The 20,003-nt window shown below is 44.8% G+C and overlaps 1 protein-coding gene across 3 annotated transcripts in view; it reads left to right on the top strand.

Moving 5' to 3' along the window:
• The window catches only part of WWC1 (WW and C2 domain containing 1), a 152,177-nt gene that overhangs the window by 74,935 nt on the left and 57,239 nt on the right, over nucleotides 1-20,003 (top strand). For all 3 annotated transcript variants that reach the window (XM_045075627.1, XM_045075626.1, XM_045075628.1), the window contains 2 exons: nucleotides 7,849-8,052; nucleotides 19,046-19,122. In XM_045075627.1, the coding sequence (XP_044931562.1) occupies nucleotides 7,849-8,052; nucleotides 19,046-19,122 (281 nt within the window). The remainder of the gene's footprint in view (nucleotides 1-7,848; nucleotides 8,053-19,045; nucleotides 19,123-20,003) is intronic.

The following is a 20,003-nucleotide window of genomic DNA, read 5'->3' as shown; positions in this document are numbered from 1 at the left end:
TGTTAACACATAAAACAAATGCACCATAATTGCCCTCATTGCTCGCCTTTTGTGTTATTTCCATTTATTTGTTATAAATAAATAAAACCAAAGGGAGAATCCTTATTCATACTGCTTCTCTCCTTTGTGATAATTTCCTTTCTATTTCCAAATACAGGGTCACTAAGTGAAAGGTCATGAAAATTTTTTGAGACTTCTGGTCCATATTCCTAGGTTGATAAGTATTTCCAGAAAACTATAGCAGTCTGTATTGCCACCGGCAGCAAGGGTACTGTTTTCCTCATACCTTGATCAGTATGGGGTTATTTTCATTTCTTTATTATTTGATAAATTCTTCATAGGTTGAAACTGTTACTTCCCTACTTTTCATTTGCATAGTAACAAGGTTGGGCATTCTCCAGATGTTCAGCTGTTTTTAAGAGGATTGTTAAAGCCCTTGGAGAATACAGTAGTGTTAGCCACGTGGGTGTGTGTGTGGTGTGTGTAGAAAGTGGGTGTGTGGTGTGTGGAGGAGGTTGGGGGTGGAATGCAGAGTTCGGGAGTGTGGAGAACGTGTGGAATGTGTTTGCAGGTTGAGGTTGGGAGCATGAGAGAGGACAGAGAAGGGGTTCTCAATGATGGTTTCACTCAGTTGGCTAAATGTTTGTTGGCAGTAGCTGCCTTTTGGGGAGAAAGAGAATGGGGAATGCTGTTTTATGTAGCCAACTTTGTAACCTGCTGAGTGATTAAACTGTGTCCATGTATGGCTTTAATAAAAAGGAAAACTGAAAAGCAGCTAGACAAGGTGATGTGAAAGATCCTGCCGGAGTGTAAAGGTATCTGTTTGGGTTTGCTGGGCCTGGGAGGACCCCCTCAGAGTAAGACTAATTCAGGACTAATTTAGGATTAACAGCTGTTAACAGCTTTTAACACAATACCATAGAACCCCCTGGGCACTTTTGAAAAGCCCAGTTCTAAAGGACAGTTTTTTCAACAGTTGCTGGGACAGCTGGCCCACATGGAAAAAAGTACACCTGCACTTCTGTCCCTACCTCACACCATATATAAAAATAAACTCAAATTGACCATAGACCCAAACATAAAAGGGAGAGCTAGGAGAGCATAGGAGAAAAATTTTCAAGATTTGAAGGTAAGCAAAGATTTTTTTTTTTTTTTGGGACAAGACCCAAAAAACACTAACTATAAATGGAGCTTCATCGAATTTAAACCTACATTGTTAAAAGACACCGTTAAGAAACTGGAAAGGCAAGCCACAGATAAGGAAAAGATATTTACAACACTGACATCTGACACAGGACCCATATCAAGAATATATAAAGAACTCTTACATCTTACAGCTCAATAGTAAGAAGCCCAGCAACCCAATTAAAAATACAAGCAAGAGATTTTTAAAAGACACTTCACTAAAGACATACAAATGGCCAATAAACACATAAAAGTATGCTTTCAGCATCAGTCCTTAGGGCAACGCAAATTAAAGACTACAGGGAGGTACCACTCATACCCACTGGAATGGCTAGAATGAAAAAGATGAACAGTGCCAGTCGCTGGTGAGGATGTGGAGGAACTGGAACTCTAATACATTAAGGGTGAGAATGTCGATCAGAACCAACATTGTGGGAACTAACTTGCCAGTTTCTTATTCAGTATATGCTTGCCATACAAACCAGCAATTCTACTGCTGGATAGTTTTACCTGGGAGAGATGCAAACAGATGCCCAAATAAAGACTTGTGCATGCATGTTCATTAAAGCTATTCATAATAATCCACAACTAGAGGGGTGCCTGGGTGGCTCAGTCATTTAAGCATCTGCCCCTTGATTTTGGCTTAGGTCATGAACTCAGGGCTCTGAGATCAAGTCCTGCATCAAGCCCTGAGCATCAGGCCCCATGTTCAGTGGGGTGTCTACTTGAGAATTCTTTTTCTCCCTCTCCTTCTGCCCCCTCCTGCTCGTGTGTGTGCTTTCCTTCACTCTCTCTCAAATAAATAAATCTATTTTTAAAAATCCGAAACTAGAGGGAGGCCTGGGTGGCTCAGAGGGTTGGGCCTCTGCCTTCGGCTCACAGATCATGATCCCGGGGTTCAGGGTTCGAGCCCCACATCGGGCTCTCTGCTCATTGGAGAGCCTGCTTCTCCCCCACGCTGCCTGCCTGCTTAAATAAATAAATAAATAAATAAATAAAATCTTTTTTTTTTTTTTAAGAATAAATAAATAAATAATAAAAATCCTAAACTAGAAACAAAAGTTTATCAAAAAGTGAATTATGATAAGTTCACACAATAGAATATTATTCAGTGAGGCTCCTGGGTGGCTCAGACGGTTAAGCATCTGCCTTCAGGTCATGATCTCAGGATCTTGGGATCGAGCCCCACATCAGGGCTCCCAGCTCAGCAGGAAGCCTGCCTCTCCCTCTCCTCCCTGCTTGTGCTCTCCGTCGCTCTGTCTCTCTCTCTCAAATAAATAAAATCTTAAAAAAAAAAAATTTATTCAGCAATACCAAGAAACAGGTCAGCGATAAAAACAACATAAATGAGGGGCACCTGGGTGGCTCAGTTGTTATGCATCTGCCCTTGGCTTGGGTCATGATCCCAGGGTCCTCAGAGCCCCACATCAGGTTCCCTGCTTGGCATGATGCCAGCTTCTCCCTCTCCCATTCCCCCTGCTTGTGTTCCCTTTCTCGTTGTCTCTCTCTCTGTCAAAAAATAAATAAAATAAAATCTTCAAAAAAAAAAAAAAAAAACCCCAAACAAACCATAAATGGGTCTCAAAGCCTTAGACTGAGCATGAGAAGCAAGGCCCAGGGAGCACACGCTGTACGGGGTCCATTGATACCAAGTTATAAACAGGCAGAAAGCGGAGGGAGGAGGGGGTGGGGGGCTACTGGGAAAAAGAGTACAGGGATTGTTAGGGCAAAGGGAATGTTTTACACATTGATTCAAGCAGTGGTTTATAATGTACACGTTTGTCAAAACATAGTGAACTATATACGCTTCAAAAGCCTGCACTTCATTGTATTTAAATGATGGCTTAGTAAAGTCAATTGAAGCAGTGTACTGATGCCCTCTTCTTACTGCAGACCAATTAAATGGAAGTCTCTGGGGTAATTCCAGTGTGCAGCCAGGCTGAAACCAGTATTCTGATGTGGGGTTGTGTGTTGTTTGTCTGTGTGTACATTCATCTATCTGTATTGGTTTCTGCTGCAAGAGATCCTGGGCCACCAAAAATGGTAGCCAAGCCAGCCTTCAGCGGAGGTTGTCCTGTTTGTTCGTATTCCAAGGAGTAGAGCCTCAGCCACAGGGCAGGCACTGGAGGGAGGGTTCATCCGGGGGGGGGGGCCCTAGCTGTTTGTCCAGGGCCCAGCGTTACAGCGAGCGCTCTGGTGGGTGGTCCGCGCTGGAACTCAGCATCACACCAGCCAGCCTTGCCTGCCAGCCTCAGTGACCACTCAGCCCATCTGTGTTGGCACCTCTTAGAGAGTGGTTGTCACGTTTGGTGACACATTGGAATTATTGGACAAGCTTTGCAAATTGCCGTTGATTCATTCCCACCCTGCAGAGATTCTGATCTAAAACCTGGGCATCAGGAGTGTTAATATAGGGGCGCCTGGGTGGCTCAGTGGGTTAAGCCGCTGCCTTCGGCTCAGGTTATGATCTCAGGGTCCTGGGATCAAGTCCCACATCGGGCTCTCTGCTCAGCAGGGAGCCTGCTTCCCTCTCTCTCTCTCTGGCTGCCTCTCTGTCTACTTGTGATTTCTCTCTGTCAAATAAATAAATAAAATCTTAAAAAAAAAAAAAAAAAGAAGTGTTAATATATCGTGGAATGATTCTCATGTCGCAGTCAGGGCTTCTCAGGCATGTCTGCGTTTCAGAGTCCCCTGGGGAAGCTTTTCCAACTCTGAGTGCCTGGCTCCCACTCCGAGAAATTCCCATGTAAGTGTTCTGGGGCAGACTTCTGGCTTTTTTGTGGTTTTGGTTTTTGTAGCTCCTCGGCTGAGTCTACTACACTGTCAAGACCCCAAAATTACTGGATGAAGTATGAACTTTTTTTTTTGTAAGCAGTTTTGCTGAGAATCTGGGGGAAGAGGCACTTTCATAGGCTGTTCATGAGAATAAAAATCGATAAAACATTTTGGAAGGTAATTTGGTTGTATCTTCCCTCTAATAAGAAATATATCCTGCAGAATTATCACACAAGTTCATAAAATCATGTTTTTAACAATTGTCACTACAGTATTGATTGTGGTAGCAAAAGAACTGAAAACAATCCAAATGTTTTCCCAATAGTGGTCTGGGAAACCACTAACACATACCAGAAGTCAAGCCTAATGCCATACCGTAGAATACTATACAACTATTTAAATGGTTGAAGTAGATTTAAAAAAAAATTTTTTTAAATAAATAAAAGCAGCAATAAAATTAAAACAATAAATAACAAAAAAGCTGTTACATCTGTACCCACAAAGAAAGATGAACATGATATATCATTTGCAGATTATAGACTAGCAGACGGGACATGGGGCCATGTTGCACTAAAAATAAATTAGTGCATATGGACACACATGTATAAACCAATTTATGTATCATCAGAAGACAGTGTCTCCTAGTGTGTGAGACTCCTAGCAGCAGTTACCTCCGAGGAGCAGGATTAGAGACATGGAAACTCTCACTTCCTACTTGATAAATTTGCAGTGGTAGAATTGTGAGATTTTCCTTTTTTGTGTTTTTCAGTATTTTTCCTCAAAAATGTAGATTTTTAGGGATGCCTGGGTGGCTCAGTTGGTTAAGCAGCTGCCTTCCGCTCAGGTCATGATCCCAGCATCCTGGGATCAAGTCCCACATCGGGCTCCTTGCTCGGCAGGGAGCCTGCTTCTCCCTCTGCCTCTGCCTGCCATTCTGTCTGCCTGTGCTTGCTCTCTCGCCCTCTCTCTCTGATAAATATATAAAATCTTTTTTAAAAAAAATGTAGAGTTTTAAAAGTTACAATAGAAGACATCTCCAGCCTGGCCGAGACCAGCTGTTTCTTTTCTGTGTCTTTTCTCAGCTAGAGATCTGAGGCTAGTGCTCGAGGGGCACTCAGCAGCCACTGAATCTGAGGGAGTCCAAATCTACTGATGGGACATGAGGCTCAGCTTTTTTTTTTTTTTAAGATTTTATTTCTTTAATTGACAGAGAGAGGGCAAGTAGGCAGAGTGGCAGGCAGAGGGAGAGGGAGAAGCATTCTCCCCACTGAGCAGAGAACCGATGTGGGGCTTGATCCTGAGACTCCGGGATCATGATCTGAACCAAAGTCAGATGCTTAACTGACTGAGCCACCCAGGCACCCCAGGGCCCAGCTTTATAAATACTTCCCTTCTTAATCTTTTCTTGCAGATGTTCCTCCTCCGTTCTTGGTGGAAAGGTTGCAAAGCTTTTCTTAGGAGAAGCAATCTTGTGGCTCCTGCCAGCAACCTTCAGACCTGGTTTTCTTTCCCAGAAAAAGGGAGGAGGAAGAGCTAAAGGTATTGCTATTTGTGGACAGTTTAAAAACTGGTCCCACGGGGCGCCTGGGTGGCTCAGTGGGTTAAAGCCTCTGCCTTCAGCTCAGGTCATCATCTCAGGGTCCTGGGATCGAGCCCCCCATCAGGCTCTCTGCTCAGCAGAGAGCCTGCTTCTCTTCCTCTCTCTCTGCCTGCCTCTCTGCCTACTTGTGATCTGGGTCTGTCAAGTGAGTAGATAAAATCTTTAGAAAAAATACCAGCATGCTCTTAAAAAAAAAAAAAAAAAAAAAAAAAACTGGTCCCAGAAAATAGGTTGAGCTTTACTCTCAACCACTGTTTATTTACTTTACCTGGGCAGAAGAGCTGTACGGCTTCCTTGGAAGCAGGGAGTCAGGGCCCATTAGTCTCTTTAGTAATTATAGGAGTAGATTCGGAGAGGTTAAGCAGCCTGCTCATTGTAACACAGCATTTATTGGCAGGAATGAAAACTTGACTCTGCTTTTTTTTTTTTTTTTTTTTTAAGATTTTATTTATGTATTTATTTGAGGGAGAGAGAGAGCATGCAAGCAATGGGGAGGGGCAGACGGAGAGGGAGAGAGACAACCGCAAGCAAACTCAAACTGATCACAGAGCCCAATGCGGGGCTCCATCTTACAACCAAAGATCAGACCTGAGCTGAAATCAAGAGTCAGGTGTTTAACTGACTGAGCCCTGCCCGCCCACGCCCCCCCCCAACCCCCGCCCCAGGCACCCCGGTCCTGCTGCTTCTGAAATCATTCTCCCTATCCCTTCTTGCTTTCATTGGAAATGCTCATTTGGTCCTGCTCAGGAGAAATGAGAGCTGTAGGGCCTGCAAAAGGTGGCATAAACTCAAATACCCCAGGAATCAGATTCATGACACAAATGAATGAAGCAGACCAGGCACGGGTCTGCGGCCAACTGTGGCCTCAGCGTGGCTGGATCTTCTGAGAAACTAGACACTAGGATTCTAATGTGTTGGTCTCCCCATTTTTACATACTAGTTACCAGCTCACAGTTAGTGAAACACTTAGGGTTAAGCAACACCTGTGTGTGTACTGGCTGGATTCACCACATGGTCCTAATGGTACAGTTTCCAGAGTGTGAGCCCCTCCAAGCCCCACCCACCACTGGGAGCTCTCTGGAGGGTTGGCAGGTGATGGGCACTGATTCTTTGACATTGATGTGACCTCTTTCGTGTCTGCTCGGCTGCCAGCTGTCCCTTTTTAAAAATGTCTATCTTTTGGGGTTTTGACTTTTTTTTCCAAATGATCGCTGTACCTACTTACTCTATACATCATTTTTTTTTAAAAGAATGAAGAAAAAAATCCTACTACCAAGACATCTCTACTCTCGACAACATACTAAGTTTTTTCCTAATCTTTTTGACAATGGATGTATTATTTGAATAATCATGAAATTCTCTATGCAGTTTACCCCCTGCACTTCCACTCGCCTGTCAGAGGCTCCTTTCCACTTCATCCATATTTCTTCGAAGACACTTTAGTGGCTGTGGCAGTGAATTATGTAAAATACAGCAGACCTATTTGGCCAGTTCTTTTCCATGTGACCTTGAGCAAGTTATTTGACCTGTGTCTAGATTTTCTCTTTTGAGTAGCAGGGGTCATAACAGAATCTGCTCTTTAGGGTTGGTGTAAGGCCAGTGGGGGTAAAGAGATATAAAGTAGTTAGAACAGTGCTTGGCATTCAATTAATGTAAAATAAGTGCTAGTTATTATTCTCATTATTATTATCATTATTATCCTGATTTGGTACAAGTGCATCTTTACCTGACTCCTTTATTATATTTAATAGTAAATTACTATGGGGGAATTATTGATCTAAGGGTGTTCACATTTTAAAGCTCTTAATTTGCGTAGTCAGTCCTCTTCTAAGTTCATTCTAATTTACATTTCCAGCAGGGAATGAGGTCCCTATTTTTTCCACAGTCTCTAAGATATTATTTATTTTTCTTTACTCCACCAGAACAGTTGACCTTAAGCTTCTCTAATGTCCTTCAGCCTCTATCTAGATTAGAACGCAAACCTGTTTACACAGGTGTAAAATTAGCCTCACCATCAGGAGACAAGCTGGTATCTCGCACTGTCCTTCTCTTGGCTGTTCTGAGATGGCTTGACTTTGGGTATGGAAATTGATTCTGGTTTATTTTGTGTTTGCTTGTTTAATCCAAGTGGAGAGTCACTGTTGTTTAATAGGTAAGTTTAACCCATCTGCTTTCTATTGTGATTTCTACTTACTGTGTTTTTTGATTTCTGGGAGTGGATTCCACAGGCCACCGAGCCAGCAAGACATTTGTGAGGTGCTGATTTGGGTGTTTGGGGTCTGTTCCAGAAACCACCCAGATCGAGGACCCCCGGGTACAATGGCGGCGGGAGCAGGAGCACATGCTGAAGGATTACCTGGTGGTGGCCCAGGAGGCCTTGAGCGCGCAGAAGGAGATCTACCAGGTGAAGCAGCAGCGCCTGGAGCTCGCGCAGCAGGAGTACCAGCAGCTACATGCCGTCTGGGAGCACAAGCTGGGCTCCCAGGTCAGCTGTGAGTACCTCCCCCACCCACGCCCCGCCAGCACCCCTGCCCGGAGCTCTGGGCTGTGCTCCGTCCAGCCTGGCTTGCCTCCCAGTGCTTCCTGTCTCCTTCCATCTCTGCTTCTGCTGCAAACCACTGTCCTCTCCCACCGCCGATGCATTTCCTGCTCCTGCTTGTGCCTTTCAGTGATTCATGAGCCGTTGTCATTCCATTGCTTTCATCTGTCTGCAATCATCTCCAGCTGTACCAACTGCTCGTTGGGAGACAGAGCTCCTCACCGAAAGGGGTGTGGGGAGTAGGGAGTTCATCCTTAATGGATGGAGTTTCAAGTGGGGCAGATAAAAAAGTTCTGGAGATGGATAGTGGTGATGGTTGCACAGCTGTATAAATGTACATAATGCCCCTGAACGGGACATTTAAAAATGCTTAAAGTGGTGAATTTTATGTTCTGTCATATTTTAGCACAATTTAAAAAAAAACCTTCGGTGGCTTCCTGTCATTCCTTCCATGGCCTACACTGCCCTTAGTGATCAGGCCCCTGCCCGCCACGCCCACCTCAACTCTTGCAGCCATTCCCTGCACCTCGGGCTCATTCATGAGGCTCCAGAGCCCCCCACTCGGCTCCCCCAGCCTGCCCTGCATCTTTCCGCCTCAGGGCCTTTGCTCTTGCTGCACCCCTGCCTAAAATGCTCTTCCGTCTGTCCATTTGCACAGCTGGCTCCCTCTAACCCTTCCGGTTTCACCCTGCTGGTCTCCTTCTTCCTGTCAGCTCTGAGAGGCTCGCTTCTGACAACTGCCTCCACAGACTCCCTTCCCCCGTTAGCCTCTGCAATGGCTCTCTGTTTATTCCCTTCATAGCGTGTGTCACGAGACGTCTGCTTACACGTCTGTGTTACCTCCGCGGGCGTATTCACTCTGTCGGGGTGGGGCTCCTGTCTCTTGGGCTTATGCTGGTATCTCCAGAAGAACGGGCATGCAGGGTCCCTGTCCTTCATTCCCAGGGCTCTGCCAGATCAGTATCTGTACGGGAGCCCATTCACCTCTTGCTCTGTGTTGGAGGTTTTTGTCTCTTACCACTATTTCTAATAACCACTCCTTCCCCACGTTTATTGAGTGCTGGATACATGTGGGGCTGAACTTGCTGTTTCACTGAATCCTCATTGCAGCCCTGTGGGCAAGCACAGTTAATCTCCCCTGCGTAGATAACAGAAACAGGTTAGAGGGGTCGGGGACACGCACAGGGTCTTAGAGCTGGCGAGAGGCAGCGGTAATTGTAAGCCCATCCCCTCTGTCCCTCCAGCATTCTTACTATGGGCCAAGTAAGGGCCTTACATTAGGCCATGCTGGTAGGATGGCCATGGCTTAGCTGGGTCACTGGACACTTCTCCTGTGTGAAGTCTACACTCTGAGAAGTTCAGTGCACCCAGGGGGAACAAAACCTGCCCAGTTCCTCCCTGTCCCAGCCCTGCCCTTTTCCTTGGTGACCCGAGCAAACCCCCAGCATCTCGGATTGTAGAAGAGAACTTCATTATACACATTAGCTTTTTCAAGGTCAAGTAATATCCGAGAGACTATCCTGAGCATTTGAGCACTTAATCTGTTTTAGGCAGCTCAGGCGGCCGTGACAAAATCTCATCGACTAGGTGGCTTAAACAACAGAAGTGTTTTTTCCCATAGTTCTGGAGACTTGGTGTCCAAGATCGGGGTGTCAGCATGGTCTGGTTCTGGTGGCAGATGGCTGTCTTCTCACTGTGTCATCACCTAGCAGAGAGACAGAGACACTAACCCATCAGGAAAGCCCCACCCTGGTGACCTCATCTAAACCGAATCCTCTCCCAAAGGCCCATCTTTAAACACTGTCCCATTGGGGGTTGAGGCTTCAACATATGGATTACGGGGGCAGAGGACAGAATTCAATCTGTAGCATTACCTTTGCCACAGCCCTAGCAGGGAGATACTGTTGTCCCCAGTGAAACTCGGGTTTGAAGAGGTAGGGTCATTTTTTTCTCTCTGAAGTCCTACAGTCTGAAAAGTGACAAGTGTGTATAAAAGCAAAACTTCCTAGTTTTGCTAGGGGACAGGATGCTTTTTACATGGACCCAAATGATCCCCCCACAAACCACTTCGTAATTTGAGAGAGTAAACTGTTATTTTCGCACGGGAGAGAGCTGCAGTCACTGCCTTACACAGGTGTAAAATTAGCCTCACCATCAGGAGACGAGCTGGTACCTCGCACTGTCTGATACGAAGCAGTAAGAACGGCATGGAGGCTTCTTGACAAAAACGCTTGCCTCCGATCAAATCATCAGGACGCAGCCAGACAGACCTATAACATGGACTACCCTACAGGATAATCGGCCTGGACTCTTTGGGGGTTAAAAAAAACCCTGAAAAACCAGAAAAAGGGGAAATTATTCTAGACTTGAAACAACAAAAAAAAAAAGCTATGGAGGCATAAACCAAATTAAATGTCTGCAGACTGATTAGACCCTGGATTGGGGTAGGGGGTGGGAAGCAGCCATAGAAGACGTTCTCGGGCATTTAGAAGGTTGTCTTCAGTGCGATCATCATGTTGCGACTGTGTAGGAGAATGTCCTTGTTCCAAAGACATGCACAGAGCATCCTGTTTGCAGCTTCATTTCAAAAAAGCAGGAACGAAAAGAAACAACGGTGCCGTCAGTGTAAGGGAGCTGATCAGTAGCTGCTGATGACACATGGGCAGATTTGAATAGGGTAAACTTTCATTTTGGGTCACCATTTTTAATCATCATTCATTTGTTGAGGGCTTGCTACAAACCAGGTGACCTACTGAAAGAATTGGAGTGGACCGAGGGATGGGTAGAACAAATGTGGGAAAATGTTAAAAATTGGTGGACCTCTAGGTAAAGGAGGACATAATTATATTATTCTTTCAAATTCTCTGTACATATAGTTTTCAAAATAAAAGTCCAAGGTGGGGAAAAGAGCCAAATGGGAAAAATGCATTCCCACAGAGAAACCTGCGGTGGGAAAAGGAAGTTACTGGACTCTGAAGTCAAAGGGCCTGGGTTCAAATCTCCATTCCACGGCTACTCTGTCCTCTTGGGGAACATGCTTCACATCTCTTTACACTTGAGATTCCTTCTGTTTAAATATGGAATGTTAATAGTCCCCTCATCTCCTGGGCTCATGTCAGAGTTTCTCAGCCTCAGTACTGCCTACATTTGGAGCCAGATAAATCTTTATTGTAGGGGCTGTCCCGTGTATTGTGGGATGTTTAGCAGCACATCTGGTCTCTACCCACTAGATGCTGGTAGTAGCCCTCCACCCCAGGCTGGAACAACCAAAGATATCTCCAGACATTGCCAAATGTATTCTAGGGGGGTGCAGAAATACCTCAGCCAAAAACCAATGGTATAGGTAAAACAATACCTTTAGAACATGTTAATGGCTCAATATTCTTCTTAGCAGGAAACACTTCACATAATATTTTGAGAGTGTGGACTCTGGAGCTGGACTGCCTGGGCTCAAATCCAGGATATGCAACTCACCAGCCATGTAACCTTGTCCAAGTTATGTCACTTTGCTCTGCCTCAAATTCTTCATCTATAAAATTGACATAATAATGGTATCACCTTCATTGAGGTGTTATGGGGCTTAAATTTATTAACAGATATAAAGTACTTTGAATAGTACTTGTCATATTCTTAAGCTCTCAATAAATAATAATTATTTGATAATTATTAGTTCATTGGCATTGAAATGATGAAAAATTTTAATAGATCTATTTGTTCTTATTTTAGCCAATAAGAATAAATACATGATCAGTGGTAGGACGTAATGATATAGTCCTATCATTTGACTCTTGGATGCTCCCAAGAGCTCCACCAAGTCCAAAGGCACCACTGATTTGAATGTTAAAGAACTTCCATAGGAAGTGACTAGGGTCATCTCAGGTAACTAGATCTGAGATCCAAACCAGCCAGGAGTTGGGGTGTCTCCAGCCCAAGCATCCTAGTTAAAGTCTCATGATTTCTTTGGGCTTTAGAAGCCAGGTCTGCCTTCCAAGTCAAACTCTGCACTATGTTGCTGAACTGGTGAGATCACATGCCTTGCTTCTAACTCAGATGTTCTGCCCAGGCTTGTGAGAGTCTTGCCACCTAGCCTTGGCTGCAGTGGGGCCTGGCCATGGGTGGGTCCCTGCCCTGGGAATGGAGACTTTGTTGTCAACTCTCATGCAGTCTCTAGCTCCACAGAGAAGGAGAAGAGCACTAACATTTAATGTGTACCTATTATATTCCTACAGGGCAATATGATGGGCATTCCACATATGTTATCTAAAGTAACCTTCCCTCTCTGAACAATCCTTCAAAATACTGTCATTCCCATTTTACACATCAGAAAACTGAGGCCCAGACAGGGGAAGGAGCTGCTCCAAGGTCACATCAGTAAAAAGTGGCAGAGCTAGCCTTCATACCCAGGAGTATCTGACCTCAAAAATACTTCTCTTAATGCAAATCAACCAGTCAAATTCTAAGGTTCTTATGTTACATTTGGGTCTTCTTGTCCTCTGAAAGATGGGAACTCAGGAAAGCTGGGTTCTTTGGGACCTCATCACATTCCTTCTTCTCTCTAGGCCTTGGTCTCCCATGTGAAAAAGAAATCATTGGGAACCTAGCAGTTAGAAATGCCATTTTAACCAGCTACCTAATCTCACTCACTCCTGAAACAAAGGAAGTATCAAATAAGAGATTTTTTTTGAAGAGTACATGTACAAAGAGAGAGACCTGGAGAAAAAAGAACAACAACAAGATGTGGAAGCTGGGAATTAAATGAGCAGGTGACAGCCTGTCTGATAGACCCAAGAAAAGAGAATACGGGCCAGTCACAAGGAAAACCAGCACTCTGGTCCGTGCAGATCACTGGCAAAAGCTGTGGGGAGAGGAAGGCCTGAAATAAAGACGATTGGATGAAAGCTGTTTTATGAGAAGGACTACCAGATCTCCTCCCCAAATTGGCTCTGCCCATCCCCAGCCTGGTGTTTTTTTTTTGTTTGTTTTTGGGGTTTTTTCCCCAAAAGAATAAATATTCTCTGGACTGTGGGATATAAGGCAAGTTCAAAGCTGGGGTGAACCACAATGAAAAGTGAGATGTGAACATGGACACACAGGATTTAAGACCTGAGTTTACATGCACCACTTCGTTCCCTAGAATGGTGCCAAGCTCTTCCTGCCTAGGCTGGACAGGAGCAGAAGCTGAGGAATCTGACCAGATAGAAGAGATGGGAAGACGTTCTGGATGAAACAATCCTGTCTGGGGCACCTGGGTGGCTCAGTGGGTTAAAGCCTCTGCCTTTGGCTCAGGTTGTGATCCCAGGGTCCTGGGATCGAGTCCCACACTGGGCTCTCTGCTCAGCGGGAAGGCTGCTTCCCTCTCTCTTTTCTGCCTGCCTCTCTGTCTATTTGTCATCTGTCTTTCTGTCTAATAAATAAATAAAATCTTAAAAAAAAAAAAGAAAGAAAGAAAGAAACAATCTAGCCAAAGCATGTACCACATAACCCACGGTAAACAAACTCCACCTTGTTCTGGTTTTGGGGTCCCATTCTTAAATGTGAGCAGACAGCTAAGATTTTACAAATCTGAGGAAAGCCTCTGGCATGAAAAATAGATGAAAAACAGTGTTCATAGCAACAACAGCCACAGTCGTCAAACTGTGGAAGAAGCCAAGATGCCCTTCAACAGACAAATGGATAAAGAAGATGGGGTCTATGTACAGAATGGATTACTCAGCCATCAAAAATGAATACCCAACCTTTGCATCAACATGGATGGAACTGGAGGAGATTATGCTTAATGAAATAAGTCAAGCAGAAAAAGACAGTCATCATATGGTTTCACTTACTTGTGGAACATAAGGAATAGCATGGAGGACATTAGGAGAAGGAAAGGAAAAATGAAGAGGGGGCGGAAATTGGAGTGGGAGATGAACCATGAGAGACTGTGGACTCTGGGAATCAAACAGGGTTTTAGAGGGGAGGAAGGAATGGGTGAGCCTGGTTTAGGTATTAAGGAGGGCACGTATTGCATGGAGGACTGGGTGTTATACGTGAACACTGAACCATGGAACACTACATCAAAAACTAATGATGTATGGGGCACCTGGGTGGCTCAGTGGGTTAAGCCTCTGCCTTCGGCTCAGGTCATGGTCTCAGGGTCCTGGGATTGAGCCCCGCATCAGGCTCTCTGCTCAATGGGGAGCCTGCTTCCCTCTCTCTCTGTCAAATAAATAAATAAAATCTTAAAAAAAAAAAAAAACTAATGATGTACTATATGATGACAATATAACATAATAAAAAATTATAAAATAAATCATAGCCATTACCCTCTGGGGGAAAAAATAAATGTGATTCAATACAAAAAAAAAAAAAAAAAAAAAGAAAGGAAGGAAGGAAGAAAGAAAGAAAACAAGTGATATGGGTGGGGAGGTGCTTGGAGGGACCAGGGAGTCCACATGAAGAAGAAAACCTCAAGGGAAGCTACATACACATGAAACAAGAAGAGGGTGCTACATTTTACAGGAAGGAACACTCGGACAACACAAAAGAGCCTTTAGAAATTAAAATATAATAGCAGAATTTTAAAATCCGTAGGAAGACTGGAAGGTAAGACTGAAGAAATCTTCTAAAAAGCAGAGCAATAATAGAACGAGATGGAAAATGAGAGAGAGAGAGAAAAATAGAGCACCAGGCCAGGAAATCTATCAGAGTAATAAAAGTTCCAGAGAGAGCAGAGGAAACAGAGGAGAAGGAGCGTCGGGTAAAATAATTTCAGAAAAATTTCCTGGAACAGATGGAGGAGAGTTTTTAGGTTGAAAGGGCTCTCAGTGAGCACAAAGCATGAAAGTCAGCTCACACCAAGACATACCCATGGTGAAACTTCAAACATGGAGCCATCCGAGATCCTGAAAGCTTTCAGAGAGAAAAACCAGGTCACACAAAAATTACCGAAACTCGGAATAGCTCAACAGTAACACTGGAAACCTAGAAGACAATGGAGCCATGCCTTCAAATTTTTAAGGAAAATCACTTCCGACCTAGAATTCTATATCCAGCAAAACTACCTTTAATCAACTATAGGGTAGAACAAAGATATTTTTAGACAGGCACGATTTCAAAAGTTTCTTCCCCTTGTGGCCTTCTTTTCTTGGACAGCTGCTGGTGTTCTACTGAAAGAGCTAGTAGGAGGGGGAGACATGGTATTTAGGAAAGAGGAGCAAGGTGAGGAGGATATCTCAGGGCGCCTGTGGGGCAGAGAGAACGACCAGCTCACGCGCCCAGGCCAGGCAGTGCCAAAAGTGGGACCGGGCGGGAAGCTGACCGGCCGCGCAGACCCTGGGAGGGGAGGCTCAGATAACTGGCAGAGCGTGAGGTGGAATCTGTGAGAAGTTTGTAGAAAGTGAGCAAGCATAAAAATGACAATTATTAACTCTAGGAAAAATAAACCCCCAAAAATCTGCTGGAAAGGAAAAGTAAGCAAAGTCAGCTGCATGCCTTTGGCCCAAGGAGTGTTTACAGAGTAAAAGTAATACAAACACTGAAGATGGCTTTTACCGAGCCTGCTGTCTGTGAGGACGGGGGCCGGGGAAGGGGGCACGGGTGCTGGGACAGGGCTGCAAAAGGGAGGGAAGCTAAATCCCTGGCCTCCAGAGAGAGAAGTAAGTAAATAATGCCTAAACCAAAAACACCATGCTGCTTTTTTTTTTTTTTTTAAGATTTTATTTATTTATTTGACAGAGATCACAAGTAGGCAGAGAGGCTGGCAGAGAGAGAAGGGGAAGCAGGCTCCCCACTGAGCAGAGAGCCCTATGCAGGGCTGGATCCCAGGACCCTGAGATCATGCATGACCTGAGCCAAAGGCAGAGGCTTTAACCCATTGAGCCACCCAGGCACCCCGCTGCTTTTTGATAACCAAGAAATGAACTAAACATATTGAAATGACTCCCTTTTGAGGAATGAGATATGGGATAGGTACCTATGGAATGTTCTTTTAGAGCAAAACCTTGTACTGTGTGGGACTGTTAAATTGGTGTTTGTATATAACTTGAATAAAAGCTTAACAATTAAAAATGATAAAAAGGTGGGCAGTTAAAGTCAGCCTTTACGGTCCAGTTTGAATATAAGATTCCTTGGCTAGAGGAGTAGTGAAGGGACAGAGGTCCAAGGGGAGGGAGGTTAAAGATTTGTTTCTTGATTACAGTGCTGGTAAGGTGAGTGTATTCACCTTTTTTTTTTTCCTTTGCTCCCAGTGCAAAAAGGTGGTTTTATGAAAGCATAGGGGCAGGACCCATGGGTAGAAAGAGCTCAAGTGTGTTTCTTTTTTTTTTTTTTTTCAAGTGTGTTTCTTTGGTGAAAATTAATCCAGCTGCACACATGACTTGTGCACCTTTCCTCGTGTATTTTTTAGTAAGATAAAATGTTTACTTAAAAAATAATATCAAGCCACATCCCATTCAGCAGCTCGGTGGTACAGATAGTGCACTTAGCAGTGGTGCTCCAGATCAGAGAAATCCAAGCCCCCCAGTGGCCCAGTTGGTGGGAGTCTCTTCTTTTTTGGGTTCCCGTCCCTCCAGGATTTTTGAGTATGCCCCAGGACCACTCCATGTTCTGCAGGTCAGCGCTGGGTGGCGTTGCCGGTCCCCACAGCCATGCTCTGTCTGGTGGGGTAAGGTCTCGCAATTTTTCCTGGGTCCCCAGGCTGCTTCCATGCTCACCTATACCGTTCCCTGGAGTGTCTGTCGACCCTAGTCCAGCAGCATCTCGGGACAGCAGAGGGTGTCAGCAGAGGACAGCGGAGGCAGGATGGGCCGCTCACAGAACAGACACCCTCCTTCTTGAGCTCGCCCCATTTTCCTCATCAGTGACTCTCTCCACTGTGTTTTTACAATTGATCAGGGGGTAACAAATATCAATGACCTTAACATTTTGTTGAAAAGTGCCTGTCTGGGAAATGTGGCTTAAATCAGCCTCCAGCTCTGTATCCAGCCAAGTCCCACCCTGAAACCCCTAACTCCCGCAGCCACCAGGGAATTAGAAGGGCAGGAAATGAACGCTTCCAGCTGGAAACAGAATCTGCATCTAACATCTCTGTTCCACGCTCACAAGGAGGACCGCAAGGTTTCCCCCACTCAACCCAGGTGTTCCTGCCACCCATCTCTTATAGGAAAACCCAGCCCCCCCACCTCCTCCTCTTCCTCATTGTAAACTGGGCAGGAATGTAACACTGCCTTTGGTGCAAAACATCTTTTCTGTTATTAGGCAGAACATTCTTATTTCCCCTCTGCTGAACTTTTCAGTGTTACATTTTAACTTTCCCGCCATGTGATCGGAAGATCCGTTCCAGTATTTTAACCAGATCCAAAGAGCAGTATGCCCTTCGCAACTGTCACTTACACCTCTGGACCCTGGACATTGCCACCAGTCCCTATCCTCAGAAAACGCTAGGTCCCAGCAGGTGATCTCGCTGCGTGTACACTGTTGCTACACTGTTGCGGTAACAGTGGGGGGTGGGGGAGGATGGAATTGCAAGTATGGTGGGTTTAAGGCCCCACGGGACAAACTTCCCCAGCCTCCATACCAAGAATGCCTGTCCTTGTCCTGAACAGTGAGGTTGTGTTTACATTAAGGGCACCATGAATCTTCCATCGGGCCCCTTTCCCTCTTCACAACACCAGTTCGGAAGCTCAGAGTCAGGCTGTGGCATCTGGTGAGGAAATGGGACCTTCCCTGTTTGCCTGAGCCCTAACTAACCTCACACCCATGGGTGTGCTTCCTCATTCTTGTTTTTCCTTTGTCTCATTTCTCTTACTTTAAATATATTTTACTCTTGTGCTCATTTTTGTAAGTCTTAAGATGTCTTTTCAAGACCTAAATACTATTTTAACATTTTAAAAATGCAGCAAGAATACAACGACGTAATAGAACTGTGGATAAGCAGGGCGCCTGGGTGGCTCAGTCAGTTAAGTGTCTGGCTTTGGCTCAGGTCATGATCCAAGGGTCCTGGGATCGAGTCCCACGTTGGGCTCCCTGCTCGGCAGGGAGCCTGTTACCCACTCTTCCTCTTTCTGCCCCTCTCCCCCTGCTCATGTTCTCTCTCTCTCTGTCTCAAATAAATAAAATTTAAAATCTTAAAAAAAAAAAAAGGAAACAAGGAATTGTCGATAAGCAGTGGAAAATAACTTGTGAGAAAAGATTATTGTATTGGGGTGATGGGAGTAATTTATTTTCCCTTAAAAAGGGAATGAGTAATTTATTTTCCCTTAAAAATGTATATTAATATTGCAAAGTATGATAAAAAATATCTTTAGTAATTTTTTCTGATTGTAAAAGTATGTTCATCTTAGAAAATGTAGAAAATAAAAATACAAAAATGAAAATATTATTCATCATCTACATCTCTAGATATCATTATTATCTTTTTGGTATATTTCTTTCTGTGCTTTTTTTTAGATGCATCTGTGTGTGTATGTGTCAACTGTATATTTTCCAAATTTAAGTAACTCTTTATTGCTTTTTTTGTACACTATTGTTTGCAGGTAACGGCACGTTTTTGAACATTTTCCCTTGCTTGGGATTTCTCTGCACCATCATTTTATCTTACTTGTTTAAAGATTTTACTTATTGTTTTGAGAAAGAGAGTGAAGGGAGGGGGGAAGGACGGAGGGAGAAGCAGAATTCCTGCTGCACAGTGTGCCCGACACAGGGCTGGATCCCAGGACCCTGAGATCATGAACTGAGCTGAAGGCAGATGCTTAACCAGCATGCGCCATGATTTTAAATCACGTCAAGTTGTGTTGTCCTCGTTTATGCACGCACCCTGTTTACACAGCACATTGCCCCCTTTGTTGGACATTTAGGTAGTTCACTTGTAGTCATTATTTTCTGGGTTTATGTAGATGGCCAAACAAGCCATCTTTACCAAAATGTGTTTCTTCTACAGAACTTTTTTCTTCTCTTTCTCGTTGCAGTGGTGTCGGGTTCATCATCCAGCTCCAAGTACGACCCTGAGATCCTGAAGGCTGAGATTGCCACCGCGAAATCCCGGGTAGGTCCCCTTTGCCCATACTGCGGAGGGGGGGTCATGGAGGCAGCCCTAGGCCCCTTGCCCAAACGCCCACAAGACCAGAGCAGGTGCTTCCACCAGGCAGTGGTGGCCCGTGCCGACCGCCAGGATCCCAAATGATAGTAGGGGCGGCAGTTGTCCCAGTAATTGTGCCGGTAACCATAGCTGCCATTTCACTGCATCCCGGCACAGGGCTCAGGGCTATATGTCTCGTGTTCTCAAAGCAAGCCCATGAAGCAGCTATTGTCCGCGTCTGCACTTTAGTGATGAGCACACACAAGCTGAGGGGAGCTGAGGAGCTCGCCCGGGGTCACAAGGACTCAGGCTGCCTCCACAGGGCTTCACATCATGTGCTGTCTTTCTAGTTGTTGCATGCTCTCCATTGTCTTATTTAACTGCTTCACCATAATGACTTCCTGACTTCTTGCGGATTAATAGGATCCCCATTGTCCTGATGTGGAACGAAAGCACAGCAGTTAAGGGACTTGCTCAAGGGAAAGCCAGTATTTTGAACAGTGGTTCAGTTACACTTCGAGTAGGTTCTCCAAATTCACACGCCTGCAAAAAAACGTGAAAGGGGGCAGTGGGTTTGGGGTGAAGCAGGAGGGACTGGTGGGAAGTGAGTGACCGAGAGAGCTGGGCCCTGCCTAAAGGTGTAGTTGAGCTGCAGCCCATGTCCCACTGGGGCCATGCTGGAATGAGGGCTCAGAGTCAGCAGACCTTCTAGTTTTAGAAAACTACTATACTTAGGCTTGTTATAGGAAATCTCTCAATATTTCATTATTAGCAGTTAACATTTTTATTTAATAACTACAAGCCAAACAAAGCATTCCTGCTGGTCCAGTCTGGCTCCATGGGCTGTG

This window comes from Mustela putorius, unplaced genomic scaffold (genome assembly GCF_011764305.1).
Source record: "Mustela putorius furo isolate JIRA1106 unplaced genomic scaffold, ASM1176430v1.1 tig00000145_pilon_pilon_pilon, whole genome shotgun sequence".
NCBI lineage: Eukaryota > Metazoa > Chordata > Mammalia > Carnivora > Mustelidae > Mustela > Mustela putorius.
This window is presented reverse-complemented; position numbering and strand designations above follow the sequence as displayed.